The sequence below is a fragment of the Culex pipiens genome, chromosome 2 (assembly GCF_016801865.2).
Source record: "Culex pipiens pallens isolate TS chromosome 2, TS_CPP_V2, whole genome shotgun sequence".
In the NCBI taxonomy this organism is placed as follows: domain Eukaryota; kingdom Metazoa; phylum Arthropoda; class Insecta; order Diptera; family Culicidae; genus Culex; species Culex pipiens.
In genome coordinates, this window is record NC_068938.1 from 187,250,192 (window position 1) to 187,272,677 (window position 22,486).

General features: G+C 34.7%; 1 protein-coding gene across 2 annotated transcripts in view; it reads left to right on the forward strand.

The window, feature by feature from the left end:
• Positions 1-22,486, forward strand: part of LOC120427990 (pro-resilin) — a 69,755-nt gene that overhangs the window by 35,250 nt on the left and 12,019 nt on the right. The window contains exons 1-2 of one of the 2 annotated variants that reach the window (XM_039592947.2): positions 5,393-5,544; positions 5,695-5,792. The exons of the other annotated variant lie outside the window; for it this stretch is intronic. Coding sequence (XP_039448881.1) covers positions 5,778-5,792 — 15 coding nt within the window. The 5' untranslated portion in view covers positions 5,393-5,544; positions 5,695-5,777. Of the gene's footprint in view, positions 1-5,392; positions 5,545-5,694; positions 5,793-22,486 lie in introns of those variants that run through there. 2 annotated transcript variants of the gene reach the window in all.

Consider the following 22,486-nt stretch of genomic DNA (forward strand, 5'->3'; position numbering starts at 1 on the left):
TACACGCAGCTGGATTTCTACTTTTTTTTTGCTGTAAGGAGCGGCCGTGGCTTACTGGTCACGGTGTTCGCTTTGTAAGCGAATGGTCCTGGGTTCGATTCCCATCTGCTCCCAACTAGAAAGTATAGGAAATATAAATCTTGAAACTCTGAACATGAACGAAAAATCAAAGTCGCTCGAGTCGGGGTTCGATCCCCCGTCCTTTGGATTGGTAAGCAAAAATGCTAACCACTATGCCTTCGCGACTTGGTGAGCTATGACTGGAATTAGGAATACTGTTACTATCAACTATATACGCGCTGGGTCCTTGTCCATTTGACAAGGGTTCGGAAGTACTAAATAACGTTTGAATCCGATTGGTCCAAACGTTCTTCAGGGCGGGGCTTGTCGATAAAGCTGAAGTACCTCGCGCTCGGCTAGCCAGCGTAGAAATGGGTCACCGAAGCTCGGCAGAGCTAACACCTTCCAAATGCCTATGCGAGTTATTTGCATGTATAGAATGTAGATCTAAAAATACATGGAAACAACTCAATTTGTAAGAAGCGACCGCGTGGTCCCGTTTGGTTGGTTGCACACACACACACACAGCTGGATTTCTACTTTTTTCGCTGTGCAGTAATCAAGATTTTTTTGGATATAAATTGAAATCTAAGCAGTTACGTGATATAGACGTAATCAAAAACCAATATTTATTTATCTATGGTTTTTATGTGTTGTTGGCTTATTGTACAAATAAATTCTTTTTTTATTATTTTGAATGGTGCAAAAATTATACAAATCGTTTGGTTTGAAGAAAGGTTATTTTTAGTTTTATAACATAAAAAAGATTCAGATTTTAAATATTTTTTTTTTTAGATTTTTAATATTTAGGATTTTTAGGATTTTTAGGATTTTTAAGATTATGATGATTTTTAAGATTTTTAAGATTTTTAAGATTTTTAAGATTTTTAAAAATTTTAAGATTTTTAAGATTTTTAAAAGTTTTTAAGATTTTAATTTTTTTAGGATTTTAATTTTTTTAAGATTTTGAAGATTTTTAAAATTTTGAAGATTTTCAAGATTTTTAAAAATTTTACGATTTTTAAGATATTTAAAATTTTTAAGATTTTTAAGATTTTTAAAATTTTTAAGATTTTTAAGATTTTTAAGATTTTTAAGATTTTTAAGATTTTTAAGATTTGTAAGATTTTTAAGATTTATAAGATTTTTAAGATTTTTAAGATTTTTAAGATTTTTGAAATTTTTAAGATTTTTAAGATTTTTAAGATTTTTAAGACTTTTAAGATTTTTAAGATTTTTAAGATTTTTAAGATTTTTAAGATTTTTAAGATTTTTAAGATTTTTAAGATTTTTAAGATTTTTAAGATTTTTAAGATTTTTAAGATTTTTAAGATTTTTAAGATTTTTAAGATTTTTAAGATTTTTAAGATTTTTAAGATTTTTAAGATTTTTAAGATTTTTAAGATTTTTAAGATTTTTAAGATTTTTAAGATTTTTAAGATTTTTAAGATTTTTAAGATTTTTAAGATTTTTAAGATTTTTAAGATTTTTAAGATTTTTAAGATTTTTAAGATTTTTAAGATTTTTAAGATTTTTAAGATTTTTAAGATTTTTAAGATTTTTAAGATTTTTAAGATTTTTAAGATTTTTAAGATTTTTAAGATTTTTAAGATTTTTAAGATTTTTAAGATTTTTAAGATTTTTAAGATTTTTAAGATTTTTAAGATTTTTAAGATTTTTAAGATTTTTAAGATTTTTAAGATTTTTAAGATTTTTAAGATTTTTAAGATTTTTAAGATTTTTAAGATTTTTAAGATTTTTAAGATTTTAAGGTTTTTAAGATTTTTAAAATTTTTAAGATTTTTAAGATTTTTAGGATTTTTAAGATTTTTAAGATTTTTAAGATTTTTAAGATTTTTAAGATTTTTAAGATTTTTAAGATTTTTAAGATTTTGAGGATTTTTAAGATTTTTAAGATTTTTAAGATTTTTAAGATTTTTAAGATTTTTAAGATTTTTAAGATTTTTAAGATTTTTAAGATTTTTAAGATTTTTAAGATTTTTGAGAGTTTAGAGCTTGTAGAAATACCAGTATTTTGTGTATTTTTTAGAATTTGCAGAATTTGGTGTAATGTTTATTTAAAGAATTTGAAGAATTTGAAGAATTTGAAGAATTTGAAGAATTGGAAGAATATGAAGAATTTGAAGAATTTGAAGAATTTGAAGAATTTTAAAAATTCAAAGAATTTGAAGAATTTGAATAATTTGAAAAAATTGAAGAATTTGAAGAATTTGAAAAATTTGAAGAATTTGAAGAATTTGAAGAATTTGAAGAATTTGAAGAATTTGAAGAGTTTGAAGAATTTGAAGAATTTGAAGAATTTGAAGAATTTGAAGAATTTGAAGAATTTGAAGAATTTGAAGAATTTGAAGAATTTGAAGAATTTGAAGAATTTGAAGAATTTGAAGAATTTGAAGAATTTGAAGAATTTGAAGAATTTTAAGAATTTTAAGAATTTTAAGAATTTTAAGAATTTTAAGAATTTTAAGAATTTTAAGAATTTTAAGAATTTTAAGAATTTTAAGAATTTTAAGAATTTTAAGAATTTTAAGAATTTTAAGAATTTTAAGAATTTTAAGAATTTTAAGAATTTTAAGAATTTTAAGAATTTTAAGAATTTTAAGAATTTGAAGAATTTGAAGAATTTGAAGAATTTGAAGAATTTGAAGAATTTGAAGAATTTGAAGAATTTGAAGAATTTGAAGAATTTGAAGAATTTGAAGAATTTGAAGAATTTGAAGAATTTGAAGAATTTGAAGAGTTTGAAGAATTTGAAGAATTTGAAGAATTTGAAGAATTTGAAGAATTTGAAGAATTTGAAGAATTTGAAGAATTTGAAGAATTTGAAGAATTTGAAGAATTAGACAGCCTTAAATGCAAAGCCTCAACCGCAATTGAAGAATTTCCGCCAATAATCCGCCAAGCCAATCTAGCAAACCGCCAATCTAACGCCAATACGCCAATTAATCCTCCAAGTCCTCCAAATCCTCCAAAACCGCATAATCCGCCAATCCTCCAATCCTCCAATCTCCAAAACCTCCAAATCCTCCAATACCGCCAATCCTCCAATAACCTCCAATCCTCCAATACCGCAATCCTCCAAAACCTCCAAATCCTCCAAGCCTCCAAATCCGCCAAATCCGCCAATACCTCCAATCCTCCAAATCCTCCAATCCTCCAAATCCTCCAAATCCTCCAATCCCCCAATCCTCCAAATCCGCCAAAATCCTCCAAATCCTCCCAAATCCTCCAAATCCTCCAATCCTCCAAATCCTCCAAGCCTCCAATCCTCCAAATCCTCCAATCCTCCAAATCCTCCAATCCCCAAATCCTCCAAATCCTCCAAATCCTCCAAAGCCTCCAAATCCTCCAAATCCTCCAAATCCTCCAAATCCTCCAAATCCTCCAAATCCTCCAAATCCTCCAAATCCTCCAAATCCTCCAAATCCTCCAAAACCTCCAAAACCTCCAAAACCTCCAAAACCCGCCAAAACCTCCAAAACCTCCAAAACCTCCAAAACCGCCCAAAACCTCCAAAACCTCCAAAACCTCCAAAACCCTCCAAAACCTCCAAATCCTCCAAATCCTCCAAATCCTCCAAATCCTCCAAATCCTCCAAATCCGCCAAAACCCCCAAATCCACCAACCCCCACCACCCCTTATACAAAAAACCCTCCCCAACCGTCCTAATCCCCAAAAAACCCCGAACCACACCCCCCCCCCCCCTAAATCCAATCTGACAACCCCTCCGCGTGGCAATTATAAAATCCCCCCAGCCACCCCAAAACCCAGGCACACTACGACACCAACACACTGACACCACATCTCTTTTTCTGCATTCTGCATAATCATATTGAGCATGTTTGGACTAGTTTTAAAATATTTTGAAATTTAATTAAACTCACTGAAAAAACTATTTTTTCTCGCAAAAGACTTCTTTTGATATACGGAATGTACAAGGACAAAGTTTCATTCGGATCATAAAACTCAAAGAAAAGTCTATTTGCGAAAACGAAAAGAACTACTCTTCTGCCAGAATTTAAAAAAAAATGATTAACCAAATGGTCATTATACGATAAAATTTTCAAAAATAAACATTATACAATGTATTCTCACAGATACCAATTGAACAAGTTTTTTAATAAATGAAAAAAATGTTTGCAATATTTTTCCTACTCTACCAAAATTTTAAAGGAGGACAAACTTGACTCCAGCTTCTCAGAATTTACCAACTTTAGCTTCGACTGCAACTCCAGTTCTCAAATAAAAAAAAACTTGACCCGACCATCCGTGTTTTTGTTATTGTAAGCTCAACTTTCATTTTGGGATTATTTTTTGTAGTATAAATCGAATTTTATTATTATTTTCATCAACTTCCACGGTTCGCGTTAGTGTTAAAATTAAGATAGTTTTTACTATTGGAAACGGAAAATAAATCTGTAAATTGTAAAATCTGAACGGATATCTGTGAGGATCTCGGTGTTATAAACTCTGTTCACGTTTACGATAACTTGTAAGATATTTAAACATCATTTACACACTATATCGTCAAAATTATCAACTTTTAGTTCCATGTAACTTAAAACTCCATCAGATAACTTCCAACCTTCACATACTCATCCCCTCAGATCGTGACGACAAACTGCGCTACTGCTCAACATAGCCAATAAACGCAACCCATGCCACAAACTCCGGTTCCGTTCCTGCGTGTAAACTCTGCTCGAACCTATTCCTATTCCTTCCAGCGCACTTCATCACATACCTAAATCACTTGATCGATTGATCTTCAGCTGATGCTCCGAGCGCCTTCCGCACCTTCGACGTCGAAAGAAAAAAAAACATAACCCACCACCACGACGATCGCTGGGCTGAGCCAAGCCCCGATCCGAGCGTCAACTCGTTCAAGTTCAAGCAATTCGTGCTGACTTGACGTCATCATCTTGCATGCAAGATTCTACCTTGCGCGAGAGAGGCTTCTCTCAAGAGATTAAGCTTAGAGTCTACTGGTTAGTTTATTGCCACCCCCTTGCCGGGTGGTTTGGGCCAGTTCTCTCTCAGGTGTGATGATCACCTTTCACGTGTTTGGTTGCAACCGTCATCAGTGCTGAGCAAGGCACTGTCATGATCGAAAGCAGCCGGAGATCTTCCCCTTGGTTGGTGTGTTCTAAACAAGAAGAAAAGCGCGAGCGAAACTCTCACTCGCTCTCTCAACGTGATTCGTACTTTTGATCCTCTCTTCTCTTCGCGCGTGTGAGCAAAAAAAAAGCTCAGGAGAGTCGAGATCTCCGAGGATCATCTTCGGATGCTCCGAAGCTTCGGGGAAATCTTTTCGACTGGCTGGGTTGGAAAAGCGCCGTCAGCTTTGATTTTACAGTTAATAAAAGGGAAGCTCGTGGCGCTTCAGTGAGACAGTTGATTTCGGTGTTCTGAAGCGGGAAGCAGCGCAGCTACCAGCTAGAGTTTGTGAAGCAGCAGCAGCCAGTGGTACTGTGAATTGTGTGAAGTGTTTGGACTTGTTCTGAAGGGAGAGCTCTGAAAAAGTGATTTGGGACTTTAGTGGATATTTGGATTGATTGTCAACAGTTTGACCGTTCAATTTGGATTTATTCTTTTTTTCTTTTCTGGACTACACAGGAAGCAGTTTAGTGGAAATTGCAGTGAAGTGAAGCGGCATTTGTGGTTTCAAGCGAAAAACAGTGCTACTAAAAACAATCAAAATGATGAAGTTCTTGGTGAGTAGAGAAGAATAAAAAAAAAAACATAATTTAAACTGCCCTGGGTTAGAATTAGAAAGCTCGTGTGCAAACACCTGAAAACTGTGATCAAACTGAAAGTATGAAAGATGTGTTTAAAGCCAGATGTCCAACAGAAAAGTTTACCAAAATAATGATTTAAATCATATGCATCCAACTTTTTGTTAATTATTTTTCTGATCGTTAAAAAACTAACAATTCGAGTATCAAAGGTATAACAGAAACTTTAGTCATCTATATAAATCATCTCAAAAATTGATTGAAAAAATAATAACATTCAAGTAACAAAATTAATACAAATTTCATTAAATGTCCAGACATTATCTTTTTAAATTTTGTTTGAATTCCACACGTTATTTAGAAGCGCAAAAAAATGCATTTTGGAGTTTTAATTTAAGTACAATTGTCTAAAAATTAATTATTCTTTCATATTTTGTTTGTTTTTTGAAACCATTTTTTGTTGTAAAAATGGTTTCATATTTCCCAAAATGATTTAAAAATGAGTTCAATTGCTATTGTTCAACAGGACAGTTTTAACAAGTTCTTACTCATGTTTTAAATAACTCAATTCAAATATGTTTGAAATGCAATTAATTGAAAAACTGAGCATACTCTAGAAAAAAAAGTCAATAAGAGTCACCTTGTTTATAAGACCATTTCAAAAATAGAACAGAGACAATTTGCACAATCTATAGTAAAAATTATATTAAAATCAAATGCTTATAAAAATTGTGGAACTTTTTTTACAATTATTTCTTAAATTAAAAATGTTGTCTTATTAATTTAATTTAGATAAGTAACTATTGAGACTTGAATAATTAGTTTTAAACTGACTATGAAATCGTGAGACTAACAAAAATCGTTAGAGGGAGCAAAAAATATCCCTTTTAATTCAAAGTTCAAACTTGTATTCACAAACTTTTCTAATGTATTGATAACTGATATATTAAGAAAATATTGTCAAAGGTTCATTTTGCCTTTCGAATTCAACAAGATCACTTCAAATTAAAGTTTCAATTCCTAAGAATATTTTAAATTTAAGGACCACAACATGAAACATTACATTTTTATTTTTCATTCTTACTTACTTTGCAGTAACATTACTTTAAAGAGATGTCGAAGAGCGAAAATTAACGGAACAATTTCCCGGAATTTAGCGATTTCGATACCCTAGATTCCCGGGAATTATCATCGAAACTCCTAAGATAATTTATAATAAAGTGCACTGCTAGCCAATCACAAAAATAAATAATTTCTAAATGAATAAATAAATTCCAAAGATTTAATTTTTGTGTACTGCTTGGAAATTAATCTTAATTAATTTCCCAAAAAAATCAAATCGAATTGAAATACAAAGATTTAAAATGCATTTTTAAAATGTGTATTGGTACATTGGTAGAAAAATGTACTGAACTAAAATCAAAAAAATAATACATAAATTTCGTGTATTTAGAATTAATGTATGGAAGAACAAAAATTTTAACCCTTAAGCCAAATTTATTTGTGTTAATCATGACCACTTTGTTTTATTGATAAATCAACACATTTTAATCACTTTTAATGTTCTTAGAAATTTTCCCTTCATAACCCTTTGCATTTGGTGTGTTTGTCTGTTTGCAGTCAATTATATTATAATTCGATATTTTAAATTTGTTTTCAAATAAAACTATAAGATTTATTTTTAAAAAATATCATATGTTTTTTCATCCGAATATTATGATTTCAAAATGCGAAATCAAAAATTAATAAATTAAAATCATGTATTTATTAAACGTAACTAATGTGTTCAATCCGTGTTAAATTGGTATACATTTTAATATGTTTTTTAGTTTTCAATTCTTGTAAAAAAAATATGATTTGTAAAAAGTACAACAGAACGACAATGTATCAATGGTAATGCAGCTTTCCTTTATGACCGTACTACTTTCAGGAACTTTTTTATGCCATTTTTAAACACATATTCCATTTGTAAATGTGGTTATTATTCTTTAAAAACTGTAATTCAAGACTTATAGTTATCTCAGTACAATCGAAAAAAAAAATGATTAAACTTTTATTTCAAGTAAAATTATGAATCTTTTACAAGAAAATATTTTTTTGCCTCCTGACTTTTTGGGCCGATTTAGAAGGAGATTAACCTACAAAACTTTGAAAATATTTGCAACGGCTTGATTCTCCAAAAAATATCACAAAATTTACAAAACTATAGTTGAGCTAATGTTTGATTGTTACCAGCCAATGTAGTCATTATGTTGTTACAAATATACACTTCTGGTCAGATCCTAAGTTTGTTTACATCCGTAAGAAAAAAAAGTGTTCCGAAGTGGTGGATTTCAGCAGTCAACGTTATTCTTTAAAAAAATCATTGAAATTAGCAGTTGATCTATACATCAATAATAAGATAACAAAAAAAACTTTAAAACGAAGGATAGTACCTATATCATTATGTTCAAATAAAGTTTAAATGTTATTTTTTGCAATTCCGCTGTGAAACTGTCAACTTTTCCTGGCCTTCTGAAGAAATGAAACGGCCTACTTTTTCCTACCAAAAATAACAGAATCGAATAGCAACACTTTTCAAAAAAGTTGAACTTTTCAGCACTTGTTTCGAAAAGTAAAACTTTTCAACATTTTTTTTTAAACGATTTATTGGAAAAATACATGGAAATATTACTCAAAATTTCACTCAATGAGTGTTTTTCGGAATTGCAAAAAATATTGTATGGAATTCGTTGCAAAACTTGATTTTTTCAACACTCGTCGTATTTATCCAACTCGGTGAACCTCGTTGGATAAATGTACGACTCGTGCTGAAAAAATCCTCTTTTTGCAACTTGTTGCATAAACTACTATTTTAAAACATTCGAGATAAGTAAACTATTTTGAATATTAGGAATGACTGTTATAGCCCAAGAAAACCTAACCAAATAAGCCAACTTTTCATCAAAAACCAAACCCTCCCTGCAATACAGCATTAATCTAAAAGAATAACAAATCATTAAAGGTCCCCTTATTTGCACTATCGAAATAGTCATTAGCAGCACCATTAACATCCCGACCTGGCCAAACAACGCCACACCACAGCCAGACAGTGTTCTCCCTCCCCAAGAAGCGCCACGAGCAACGTAAACAACATCTCTTGCACAAATTCACCCACAAAATGCAATCTATTCCTAATCGACAGCGACACCAAATGTCATCGCCGGGGCTTCTCGCCCCGGGTGTCGGAAAGTCACCGGATAAAAAAACGCTACATTCTAGCCCCCTCGTGGTCTCTGGCCAAGTGTCTGACATTTTGAACATTCTCGTTCAACCGCTTTGAGGCGCTCAACTTGCAGGCCGATGAGCAACTCTTGGCTGGTGCAGTTTGATCGTCATCTTCTCAATTAGACTTTTACGGTTTGCAAAAAAAAATGACAATTCACTAATTGACCCGTCTCAAAAATTGCGGATTTCGCACAAAATTTGACCCCGACCCGGAATGCACACCACCGCGGCTTCAACGGTCTAATTGTTTCCCACAAGTTCAGTGAGACTACCCCGGCGAGGGGGGAGGTTATCTAACTCCATCAGCAACTGCTCTGACAAATAAAGGAGATCATCAGATTTAAGCTTCACTGCGGACTGTGGGCTCTTAGGAAATATGCAGCGAGACGACTCTCTCATGCAACATTCATGGTTCACGCCTCGGTGCTTTTAAGCTGCACTCGCTGTTGCACTAACTTTTGAGTTCATTTTAGTCAGTGTTTTGTGAGTGGACGGCTAGTTGTGACCGAGAGGGACATTAATTGACCATCTGAGAATTGTAATGGCGTCGTTAAGATTGGTGAAATGATGCTGGTGGAACAGATTTGATAAATTAGTTGATGTCTTGTTAAAGCCACAAAGATCTAATCATCAAAATGTGAATCTTTCAAACAATGCAGTTCCTGCATAGTTCTACGCCAATGCTGCCATCCTTCTCCATCGTTCTCCACGCCAATCAAAACTCCATTCAAGATACAGATTTACGTCAATTAGCCCCAATCTGCAGCAATTCGCACATCAGTTCATCGTGCCAAAGTGATCCTTTTACAACGTCCGTGCAATCCGTCCAACAAATCCAAATCTCCCATCATTGGTGCCATTAGTCCGGGCAGCACACATCATCATTACGGGGCAAAAAGGCGAAATAATTTTTCAATTTTCCAACCAAGAACCGCCAGTGGCAACGGTTGAAGTTTTGTGTCTTTGAAAACCCGCGAAAAACATGGGCACGATAGAGTCGTTAATAACATATCATTAGCAATTACTGGCAGCCATGCCGCGCCGCACCGCGAACCTTCTTGCATTGCGGTGAACTCTGAACGGAGGCAGATCGGTCACGAAGATTCTGCTGAACGGGAGGAGGGTGCTGTTCTGGTATGGTTGATGGAGGAGATTTGGTTAACTCTCAGTTTTAGCGAGCTTTGATTTTGAATATGATTTTAGTTCAATTTGACAAGTGTCCTCGCAAAATGGAATGTTTTTATTCTAAAATCGTGTCATCGGACACGAAAATTTACATTAGACAGACTTAATAACAACCTGGTTTGGTCGTTGCCCTCAGGGAATGTTCCGATGGGGTACATACAAGTTTGGGAAATATGTATAGCTAAATCGTTTTCGATGGGATATGAAAATTAACGTTCCGACAGAATTGGCCACCACCTATATTGGTCGGTGCCCCCAGGAAATTTTCTGACGAGGCATTGTTTTTGATGTAGGACATGAGCCACAAAATAAAAATTTCGGTTACGTTCGCAACAAACTTGTGTGAATTTCAAATTATTTAAATATAAAAATATAAAAATATATAATTACGATACATCCGCCACCATTTTTAAGGTTTTTTTCGAGGTCAAACAAGTCATGTCTGTAACATAACCATCGTCCCTTTATTAAGTATAAAGTAGAGTTTCCAATTTGGTACTTTTACCGTTTTGAAATATCCATTTATACATAAACAACTGGAATAAACAAAAATATTGAGCGACTTTATAATATACAGAAATATTGATCATCTCAAGAAACATACACAAAAAGGCTTCCTTAAAAAAACGATCATTTTGGTCATGTTATGTCTGTAACACCCCATATAAAATTAAAACTTTGCTATGTATTTATAAAATCGAAAAAAAAAATAATTTGTTAAATATTTGTAAAATGTTCATTTTTCCATTTGTGAAAATTTGTAGAATAGCATTAGTTAGAAAATATCAAACTATGTAAATGATCTAATGTGGAATTGTTAACAAGCAGTCTGTCCTGTGATGTCAAATGTAAACATTTACTGACGTTAGCAGGAAAGACATCCGGTTTCAAAATCTACATTGGCCCATTTACATTGTTAGTTTCAAGAATGCTACAGTTAAGATAGTTTGATATTTTCTTAATATTGCTCTTCTACAAATTTCAACAAATTCAAAAATGAACTTCACACTCTTTTATGCGACAAATTGGTTAAAATTTGTGTTTGTGCTTAAAGGGACAACAAATAGAGAAACAAAACTTCTCTTTCATATTACTTTGCAGGCTGTTTCTAGTAAATAAAACAGATTTCAACAATAATGCAAATATAAACACCTAAACTCACAAGCTCGAGAAAAGGGGGAATTTCCATACGAATTCTCCCTTGTTTCTGAGGTTGGTAGTGATAATAATTTAAATAATGAAATCAATATAAATCTCATTCAATTGAAAAAAACTATCCACTACAATTCTAATGTTCTCTTCTTTTCTCTGTGATGGAAAAACAAAATATTTTTTATACATTTTTAAATCAAATTTTCATTTTTCTTGATTGTCGTTTCGATGGCTTGAGATGAGTTGACCGTTTTGCAAAAAAAGCAATTGAGAAAATCTTAATTAACAAATGTTCTCGCGAATACAAACAGAGCGATGTAATTCGTGTAGGTCAAATTGACAAACTGAGTTTATCAAAATATTTATTTTAAGAATATTTTCAAAGCGTGCAGGTCATTAACTGTTTGATATAGGAGTCATATTTTGTAAACTGTTAAGACCTCACAGTTTCATATTTTACAGTGCCAAATTTTACTAAATAATTGTTATACCAAGAACTCATATCCGGCAAAGTGTACGAATATTTGCTCAGCAAGAGTTGGTGGTCTTACATATGAAGAAGTAATATTAATGCATAAACATCTCTGAAGATCAGGAAAATTGCTTCATGCAGTTTGATCAGGAATTCATAATTTGACTAGGTAAATCTTGTTCCATCAATTTAATAAAAAAAAGTTGATATTTTTAAACATCTTCTATTTTATATTTTTTCGATCGAGTCAAATGTTTTAAAACAGGGGAGCCAATTCCGATTTTTCTTGAACAGTGATGGGTTTGGTAAAAGTTATTAAAATATGTTTTATTAGGTAGTGATGCAAGTATTGTGGTTTAAGAAAGGAACATAGAAAAAAACTTAAAAAAATGTTTTTTTATTACAGTCCAGACAAAGTTCAGACTCGATTATCCAAAGCCTCAATTATTCGAAGTTCCGATTATCCTAAGGTTTTTATGGGACTTTGGATAATCGAATCGTAAACAGACAATAATATTATTTTCTATTTTTAAACATTAAATTCAAGTTCTATGACCCTATTTTAGTCAAATTTGAGTTGTTGATTGCCTTTTAGCATACTAAATACATTTTTTCAGTATATCAATCCCACCATTTTGGCCACCATCTCAGATTTAAAAATTCTTAATAACTTTAGAGCATGTTTAGGGTTATACTCAAGCTTAACAATTCAAAACAAGCCAACAACAAAAAAAATCGTGGATCGATAATCCGAAGTGATTTTTTCAGAGGCCTTCGGACAATCGAGTCTAAACTGTAATTGCATTGGCAGGATATATAAAAACTCATTTAATTTCAAATTTCGGTAAGGCATGATAGCTGTTATTATGCAATCCTAAATTTTAATAAAACTCAGTTTGGATTTTTTTTTTTGCAAACACTTTTTTAATATCATTATTTTACAAACAAATTTAAACAAAGAGGAAAAATATATTTTAAGCCGTTCTGAATTCGCTGACCAATTTACGTCAAAATAAACATCATTATTGAGTTAACACGATTAGATATTACGGTGAATAAGCGATTACGTTAAATGGAATATTCTATTTTTTTAGTGTGTAGATATTTGCAACATACTTTGTGTTAAAAATGATCAATTGTCTCATTACCATTTACATATATTGTACCAAATTTTTTGCGTTAGTATTTAAAATAATCTTCTAATTTTTTTTTTATTTAAAAGTTTTTATTACTTCAAACCATGTTGTTTTCGTGATGGTGTCGAGAGGTTTTAAAAAATATGAAAAATATGACAAAATGTCAGACTAATTTATAGACAACTAGTTATTAGTAACTGAATTTTCTCAAAAATCCATCAATGATAAATAATTTTATAGGAGAAAAGAAATTTGGGTCGTTGCAAATATTTATCATAGTTTATCTCGTGGGTGTGCAATTGAACTAGATTTCACCAAAATGAGAGCAATTTTAATTTTTGAAATGAAAACTTCATCATCCCGGTACGAGAATCAAACTCACGACCTCTGGATTGGAAACCCAGCCCGCCGCTAGTCGAAACCCATCCCCTACCGGTCAGTATTCCCAGTGAGCATATTTACTCTTTTAAGGGATCTGACTTTGCCGAGCCAGACAGGAATCGAACCCATCACCTTCCGCTTACAAGGCGAAACCCGTAACTCACGGCCACGGAAGCTCGGCAATTATTTTTTTATCGAACCTCAAAGTTCAAAGATCACCTTCCGCTGTCGTAAAGAGCATAAGTGGATAAGCATTTTGCATTTTGGGCTCCCCAGCTACCTCTCAACACTTCTGGATTAGTTGAATAGTTACTTGTTGCCTCGGAACTGGAAAATAGTTGCAGCTGTCAAAAAGCCTATGCGCCCTATTCAAATGTTGCTCAAGATGTAGACAAACAAATGCTGATACAGTTGACTCTCTGTCAAAAATTTTTTTAGTCCCTTCAAAAAGCATGCTTTGATTTTCCGTTTTATAATTTGATACTTCCTGCTCTCGATGGTCCCTTCAATATCGACAACGAAAGAGTCCACTGTAGTTTCATCGAAATCGGGGTATCTAGATACGACCGTTATAACAAGCCGATCAAAATCTAGAAAAACTGCCTCTCGACTCTTAACCATTTTTTTGTGCAACAAACACATTTTTGATAAGTTTCAGTCTTTTATTTTTTGAATTTCTTTGTTTGAAATAGCATTGTGTTTCAATTGTTTAGAGATTTGTTGAATTAACTACTTTCTCAATTTAAAAATAAACCCAAAGCTTCTGTTCAGCAAAGGGTTAACCGACCCTCCTCCTCCACCAGTCCATGTGCCTAATCAACAACATCGACGGTGGCTCGCGACCGCGAATCGATGTTTTCATTAATTTATCATCAACATCACGTTTCGAGTCTTTGACAACCTCCCTACAACCCGCTTAGATACTCGGACACGCGGGTCCAAACACTAGTAGTTACAGCTTGCAGGTACAAATTTAACCGTCCGCCACTACGGCCTACTACGACCGACGATGGCAGTACTGATAAATTATGTTCTATGACGCGAAAGTGAAGGAGACGAACCTCTCCACTCGCGAGACTCACGAATTCTGTCAGAAGGGGCGCTTCTGGCTAGTTGAAAGAAAAAAATGGCAAACTTTGATGAACTGACAATTTTTGCATGCTTTTAAGGGGCTGCACGTCGCTCACAAGTCGCTTCTAATTGACAATAGAGAGCCGAACCTCGTCCAATGATGATGATGTCGCTGCCAGGAGGCTACAAGAACATGTTTTATTACACCAAGTACCAACAAGCACTGCTGAGAGCGATGTTCAGCGGCAAAAAGTGTTTAACAACCGTTTGATTGGTCTCGGGGTCGGTCGCAGGCGAAGTTGGTAGCCGATTCGAAAGCCCGGGTTTTGCAATTTTTCGAGGTCACCCGGAGCCATTTGGCAAACTCTCGACAGCAGCAAACCGCACACTCACGACACCACCGACCGGGGAAAAGCTTACTTTTTTCCACCAAGTTCAAGTGGGTATTGTGGTCTGTCGTTGGAGGAGTGGATTGGATTTGGATGATTGTACCAGTCTGGTAATAACAGAGGAGATGTGGGGTGATTGAAGGGTTTGAACAAATCCTAAAAATTGGCGGATAGAGATTCAGTGTGAGAATATTTTTTTTTTTTACAAAACTCATAACTTAGTCATTTCATGAGGTTATCGTAATTCAATAGCGTACGAACCTCATATTAAAACACTGATGCACTTTTAAAGGCTCCTTTCTAATTACTAAACCGCACTCGCACGGATGCACACGATCTTGAGCAAATAAATCGAGGTGATCTACAGCTCGAGAACGTAAACTGTGCTCACATAACTCAACCAGAGTGCGCGCATCTTACATTCCTGATGATGCCCACCATATTCTGAGATCGTAACTTTAGCGGATTAGGTCAAATAGTTGACGTTCATCACGGACCACATGGGGCTTTCAAACTGTTTTGCGAGAGTTATTGAATTACGACCTTGTTCAATAAATCATTTAGTTTCAAGAATTCACCTTTATTTTCATTAGTAGATTTGCATGCAAATTTAAATCAAAACAGAAGTCGATTGAAGTTCGCGATTTGTTTACGATCCAACCTGATCTAAACAGCTTAGTTTCACCCTGTCAATCAAAGTAAAACCAGAAGCCACTTCTTGATCTGAAACATCTTCCGGCAGGGTTCAATCAACAGTGCTTGCAAATTACGCTCAATTGACGCGCATGTTTTCGTTCAATTATTTCAACCACACCAAGGTGGTCGGACAGAAGCCCAACTCATTGGCCGATAGCAATTCATCAAAATGACCTATGTCAGCGCGCCACATCGCAAACTAAAGAAAGATTGATGAACAGTCCCCCCTCCCCATAAGCTCCAAGGTATAACCGCAACGAGTGGCACTTGACTTCCATGTTTTTTGAACCACCCGGTCAGCAAAGACGGACTGTTTCGGAAGTTTGAACCGTCGAGTCGTAAATCTACGTACGTGTCGATTGTTGAAAAGTGGGCTCTCAACGGGCTACTCAGGGTGGCTGGCATTTGCCGGCGTAATAGGGCACAGTGTGTGAAGTTTTATTAACTGATGGTTAAGCCTTTGGAATGAGTTATGGGTCGCCTTCTTCGCTTGGAAGATGTGCGATGGGTGTTTAGGGAAGGAAATTACCACCCCGGTAGTAAGAGGTGTTTTTTCGAAGTTGGATTAGTGTAATCTAATGGTTATGGGTGGTGCTAAGAATTTAATGAGTCCGTTTAGTTCAAGTAAGGGGAGGTCTAATAAAGGTGATTAACTGCTTTGTTCTAGCAAATACTAGCCATTTTTGTTGCAGTCTTATGAGTCTGTTGTTAATATGTTTGAAGTTTATTTTGAGTTCTACAAAAACGGTCTATTTACATGCATTTTGGCTAAATTGAATCAAAGACGTCATTTTGTGTAGATTCTAATGATTGCAGATTGCATTCAATCCTGAGATATACAAAAAAAAATCTTATTAACTCCTTAAACTGTTGACAACGTCACGCCAAAAATTTGTCCAAACAGATATTATATAACAAGATAGCATTATTAAGTCGATTTGATCTTTCAGCTAAAAAATGCGGACTATGGGCAAAATCATATTTTAATTAACAAGGCCGGTTCAAACCTTATTTAATGTTTATGTCCCCCGAGGTCAATTAAATTTCAAATTTCAAGCTTGAATTTCGAAATTTCTAAGCAAAAAGTTTCACAAAATGCTTGAATAAGCGTTATATAGTGTATGCTGAATAATTTGCAATCAATTTTACAAGCTTTTTCAATGCAAATTTCAATCAATAGTTAATAAACTTGAATATTATTTACAATGGCTTAAGGTGACGCCGTTGATAATTTTCGAAGAAAATTGATCATCTCTCTAAAATGTTCTACAGTCGACTCTCTGGTTGTCAATATCCAAGGGAACGTCGAGGAAGAGAATCATCAGTTTACAGAACGATGCAAAATGAAGACTCGATTGAAAATATGTTTTTCTTGGTACCCAGCTGTGGGAGAGAATCATGGCAACGTCCAGCAAACAAAAACAAACTAATGTCAAACACCCTTCAAAGCTTCGTTTCGCAAAGAAAAATGTCTATGCAAGCCATGAGATAGTGACAATATTGACAACCGGAAGAGATTTTTAAAGCAAACAGAATCCAAGGGACCGTCGAGGAAGAGATCCTTCAAGCAAGAGAAAATATCGAGGAATAAAGCCAATCGAAGTATGCAGTTTGAAAGGAATGAAGAATTCATCGATAGATGGAGCAATATTGATATCGAGAAGATCGACAGCCAGAGAGTCGACTGTATAACACTGGAACGCCCAACGCATGTCCAACTTACACGGACGCCCAAGCCTCCCAAAAAAGGTGGACCGGTAACTTCAACTCGCTGGTTCTCGGGCATTACTCATCCAATCGGGAAGATTCTTGTTTCCAGTGATTTGTAAGAATGTCTAGATGATCCTAAAATTTTGCAGAATTTGATTTAAACAAATCTGTAATTTCTGCGCCCGAAAACATTGTTCCACCTTTTTTTAAAACGACTGCCTCCGCGGAATCTTTGGCGAATTTTTTTTACACGCATAAAAAAAAGGTGGAACGCTGTTTTTGATCGCAAAAATTACAGATTTGATCAAGTTAAGTTTTGCAAAGTTCTAAAATCATCTAGACATCCTAACAAATCACTGGAAAGAAGAATCATCTTGATTGGTTGAGTTAGGCCATTGAGTTGAAGTTACCGTTCCAACTTTTTTGGAGCCTTGGGCGTTGGAATGATAATGAATTCAATTTAACGAATTTATCCACCAAAATGAATCATCATGTGCCGGTTGTTGACTTCATGAAGCCACTGAAGAAATGTTTGGTTTAAATCAAATGTGTTTCAAAATTTATATAATTTTGTGGTACAGTCATTGACGTCCTAGTTGTCAATTTTTGATTAATGACGATTTCCATAACTTTACAAGGAATGAGATAATCGTTACCAAAAAGTATCAGTGTAGGGCATTCTAAGCAACTTGTAGAAGGAATTTTGTCAAAATATTGTCAGAGAAGCGAAATCTATATCATCGAATGAAAACTTTAAGCAGAAACCAACATAAACTATCAAACTAATGAAGATTATTGGGCAGAAAAAAAATGATTCACAATGGTATTTCATTTGATTTGAAATTAGGGTTAGCAAGGCTGTATCATTTTACTAGCAATAATAAAATAAAATACTGAACTGTTTGCCTTATCAAGGAGTTTTGACTGCATTTGTTTCATAGATAGGATGGCGGACATTTTCTTTTTGATTAAGATACGATTTTTTGAAAAAAAAAAATAGTAGTTTGGAAAGTACTCAATTTTTTACAAATCTTTTGGATGTAAAATTTAGTTCTGAATGGACAACTATTATTAATAATATTCACGAATTATTCTACAAGATTGGCTTTGTCTAGTGTTCATTAGCGTGACAAGAAAAATTCAAAATTTTGAAAATTTTAGAAGATATCCCTTGGCTCGATTCTTTACGAAAAAAAAAGTAACTGTGCCAATTCTGAGCCAAATCGGTTAAGGTCTTAGTATCGCTATTGTTCGTTGTTATTTGTATGAGAAAATTCAAAAAAATGTGTAAAGAAAAGCAAATATTTCAAAATTCCATTAAAATGTGTAAAAAAAGTTTGACAAACAACTTTGTCGAAGACCGCAGAATAATCCGAGTTTACTCTGACTTGACTCTGAATCAGGATTTTCTTTGCCAAATTCCAGAGAACTGCTCAATATGCGTACAAATTCAATCAGATTCAGATTTGATTGAGGAAACATGCATGATTTAGTCAAACCACTATTATCATCAATCACAACTACGCAGTAAAAAAATACGGTAATATAACATCTGTAATGTAATTTTACCCCTGAAAATGTGTAATTTTACCACTTTTCTGGTGTAATGTCACATTTACAGTCTAAATTTAGGTTAAATTACACCATAAAAGAGGTAATATTCAACCTTCCAAAACTACACCTTCCAAATTTACTTATGTTTTTACTGTGTACCATAAAGTGGTTAAAAATCCATAATAAAGAACTCAAATGGATATAAAATTTTCACCGGAGTCATTCTCCGCCAATTCACATTGCAGTTGCCCCGACCCCTCATCAATTTGCGTGAAAATCGGATATAACCAGCCCGAGAGCATGTTGACAGCTCCCATACAAACTGAGCGTACCCCGTTTTGTGGGCCCAGTGGGCCTAAGATGGCGGCCTTCGATATTATCTAGCCAAACTTTTGAAAATGGCGAATAGTTAAAATAAATATAGTTTTTGCCTTGTTTTGGTTTAAAACGACAAAATAAGCATTCTGGAATCATTTTCTTTAAAAACTTGTTTAGAGATACGCCACGTTCAAATATTAGTCTAGAACAGTTGAAATGAGCGTGCCGCAAAAGCCGTCACGAAAACAAAGTTTCCTATGCAAATTTTGAGTTGCGTATTTGATGGGCGGACTCCGAGGAGGTCCACTTGCCATCTGACGGTGAATACGCGCAACTCACGAAAACTGTCATCTTAGGGTCCGGTTGGATATAACGCATATTGAAAGGGATGTATCACTAAAACTACATCAGCGAATGTTTTTATTTTTTGCTCAGAGGTGCACTATGGTGTAAGGAATCGATAGACTCCAAAATCTAGGATTGCACATTTTTTTTAATAGTAGCGGTATTTTGAGCACCATGGTGAGGAATTGCACAGTGGGAAAGTTTTATACATCGAAAGCTTCGGTTTTTCATCAGGAACAATAATCCGATGAAAAATCGCACTGCATAGACCGGTTGCCGGAGGCCACCGAAAGATCCGGATTGTTTGAATTAGTATCAGATTTATCCAATTGTGAACTGATACGCTTTCTTCTGCCATAACTAGTCATGCAAAATAATCCTAGAATAATATTAAATACTATAGGTCCCATTGGAACCGGTTCCACCAATCTCCGGAACCGCAGTTTGAAACAGCATAAACTAGTCAAAAGTATTTTTAGATGTATTTTTGCCTCCTTGACCGGTACCCCGGTTCTCCGGTGGCCACATCCGAAGATCATATTTGGCAAATTCCTGAAACCACTCTAGCGACATATCAAACTTCTTGTTTATAAAAAAGGGGAGTGTATAACTCATGTCCCCATCCACATCAAGAAGTTTGATTCGTCGCATGACTGGTTAACACTGTTTCCTAATGCGGTTCCGGATGTGGAACCGGTTCCGATGGGACCTATTATATTTAATATTATTCTAGGATTGTTTTGCATGACTATTAGGATGTAACAAAAATGAATTTTTGGCGGGCATTCAAGGGTTTGTTCCGGTGGGCGTATTATCTTTTTTGCCGGGGCCGATTTTTCGTAAAAAAAAAAAATGCGTTCTATACTCAATTTGGCACAGAGCGACAAGATAGCACGTTAAGCAGATGATTTTCTAACCCTTCGTGACCTACCAATTAATTACCGATTAATGTTACACAACAAGACTCATCCTCAACATTCTTTATAGACTGTCCTTTTCAACCATGTGACAGTACCTTTTTGTCTAAAGTAATGAGATAATCATCCCTGCCGTCAATCGTCGGATGAAATCGTGGCATAAATTAGAATCCTCTTTATTTTGTCACACTCCACAGCTGCCAGCTGACATTCGCCCGGCAGGTGTAAATTAGAGAGCCTATATGGAGAGGCGAAATGTCACTCTCAGGGTTCCAATCGAACTGTCAAATCGGGGTTCCAATCGAGCAACAAGATCATGCAAGAACAAGGTTGGAATCAATTTAAAATAGTTTTGGCAAAAAAACGAGACTTATAACAATTACAAGTATTGTAAAACTGTTGTTGATAATAATCTGGTAGTTTTTGTTATGTTTGTGCTTGTTCGGTATAAAAAAAGTGCCAGCACGAAAGAAAAACTACAAGTTTTTCAACCTTAAATTTGAATGACTTTGGGTGTTTGAAATTTCTCCCAGAACATTTCATTTCCCTATGTAGGTCCCTAGTGTAAATTAATCTCAGTTTACCGGACGAACAAAGGTTTAGCGTCTGAAATTCCTAAATCCCCCTTCCTTTCCTCAACCCTTCTTTTGCAAACGATATATGATATAATTTAAATCATCCTTGAGCGCGCGATCCGACCTGATGTCCATTGAAATGCCGATCGCAAAGTTATGTGTTCCTCCCCCGCACCGACCGACCGGCCAACCCCGTCTGGGGAGCATCTGCCGCAATTAACACGATTTATGACCACCGTTTTGCTGCATTCGATTTGCATAACTTGAACGAACGGCTTCATCTCACGCGTCTCCGTCTCAGCGGTCCGAGCGTTGCCTGGCGTCCTAAAGCGCATAAAGGTGATTATTGGCTTTATTAAATTTTGCGGCGTGACCACCCCCCGGAACGTTTCAAGTGGAGAACCGGAGGTGACGGTAATGTCCAATTTGGCGATTTATTGTCCCGCGCGTAAGGGAAGTAGCTGGGTCGAGCTGAGCTGGTAGTATTGATTAATGGCGAGTTTGATGGCAAGAGTCGTAAACTTGGACGAGCTGGTGAGGTGTAAAGAATCTTCAATAGTTGGTTTGATGAGACTGTTTTACATGGTAACACGTAAAGAATGTTATTTCAATAATTCAAGTAGGCAGAATTACAATTTTATTTTGATACGAATAACATAAACGACGTCTATCCAAATGATGTTAGACAGCAAATTGAAGTTTTCTTATGGTACGTTCGATTAAAGGCTAGTTTCGCACTCAGAGCTGTCAAAGTGTTATTTTTAAGTAACTCACCCGCACAGATTTTGCAGGAGCCGTGTTTTTTTTAAATAAACTTAATTTTATGCTCTGAAATTAACTAACACTTATACGAAGCGATAATCAAAATAATTATTTTGATTAACACAACAATTTTCTCGACGAAAAGAGGCATGAAACTTTCGATGAGAATGAGAATAACAGCTTTTCAATATTGTTGTTTACACTATAGATCAGGGTGGAAGAATTGTCAAATCTCCTCCGCGACGACAGCGCCACAAACGGCTTGCCATTCTCAATAAAACCGTTGCATGTTTTTACATAAGGTGGTGATCGAGCCAAAACGTCAGTTGTCTGTAGATTTAGGGCTTTGGTGTCTTGGAAAAGTTGTAGAGAAATTTTGTTCACGAAAGTTTGTCCAATATGCCAAATCTACATGAGATATACGCCATTTTTGCAAAAATTGTAAAAAAAGTTCTATTTTAGTGATAACTCAAAAGGTTAGCATTTTAGCGACCTACTATGTACTGAAGAGCTGTTTAAAACATAAAATTATATATTTTTGCCGGAGACAGCCAAATGTTTTGAGCCTTTATTGAGGAGTTATATCATTTTTTTTGTGATTTTGAGCCTATTTTCAAGTTGCTATGTTTTCAAAATGGCGATTTTTTTCGACAAACCAAACAAATCATCTGAAAGTACGCACATTCAACTTCATTTCCCAAAAATATCTCCGTGTCTTTCGGTGCCTATTTTTAGATATCTTA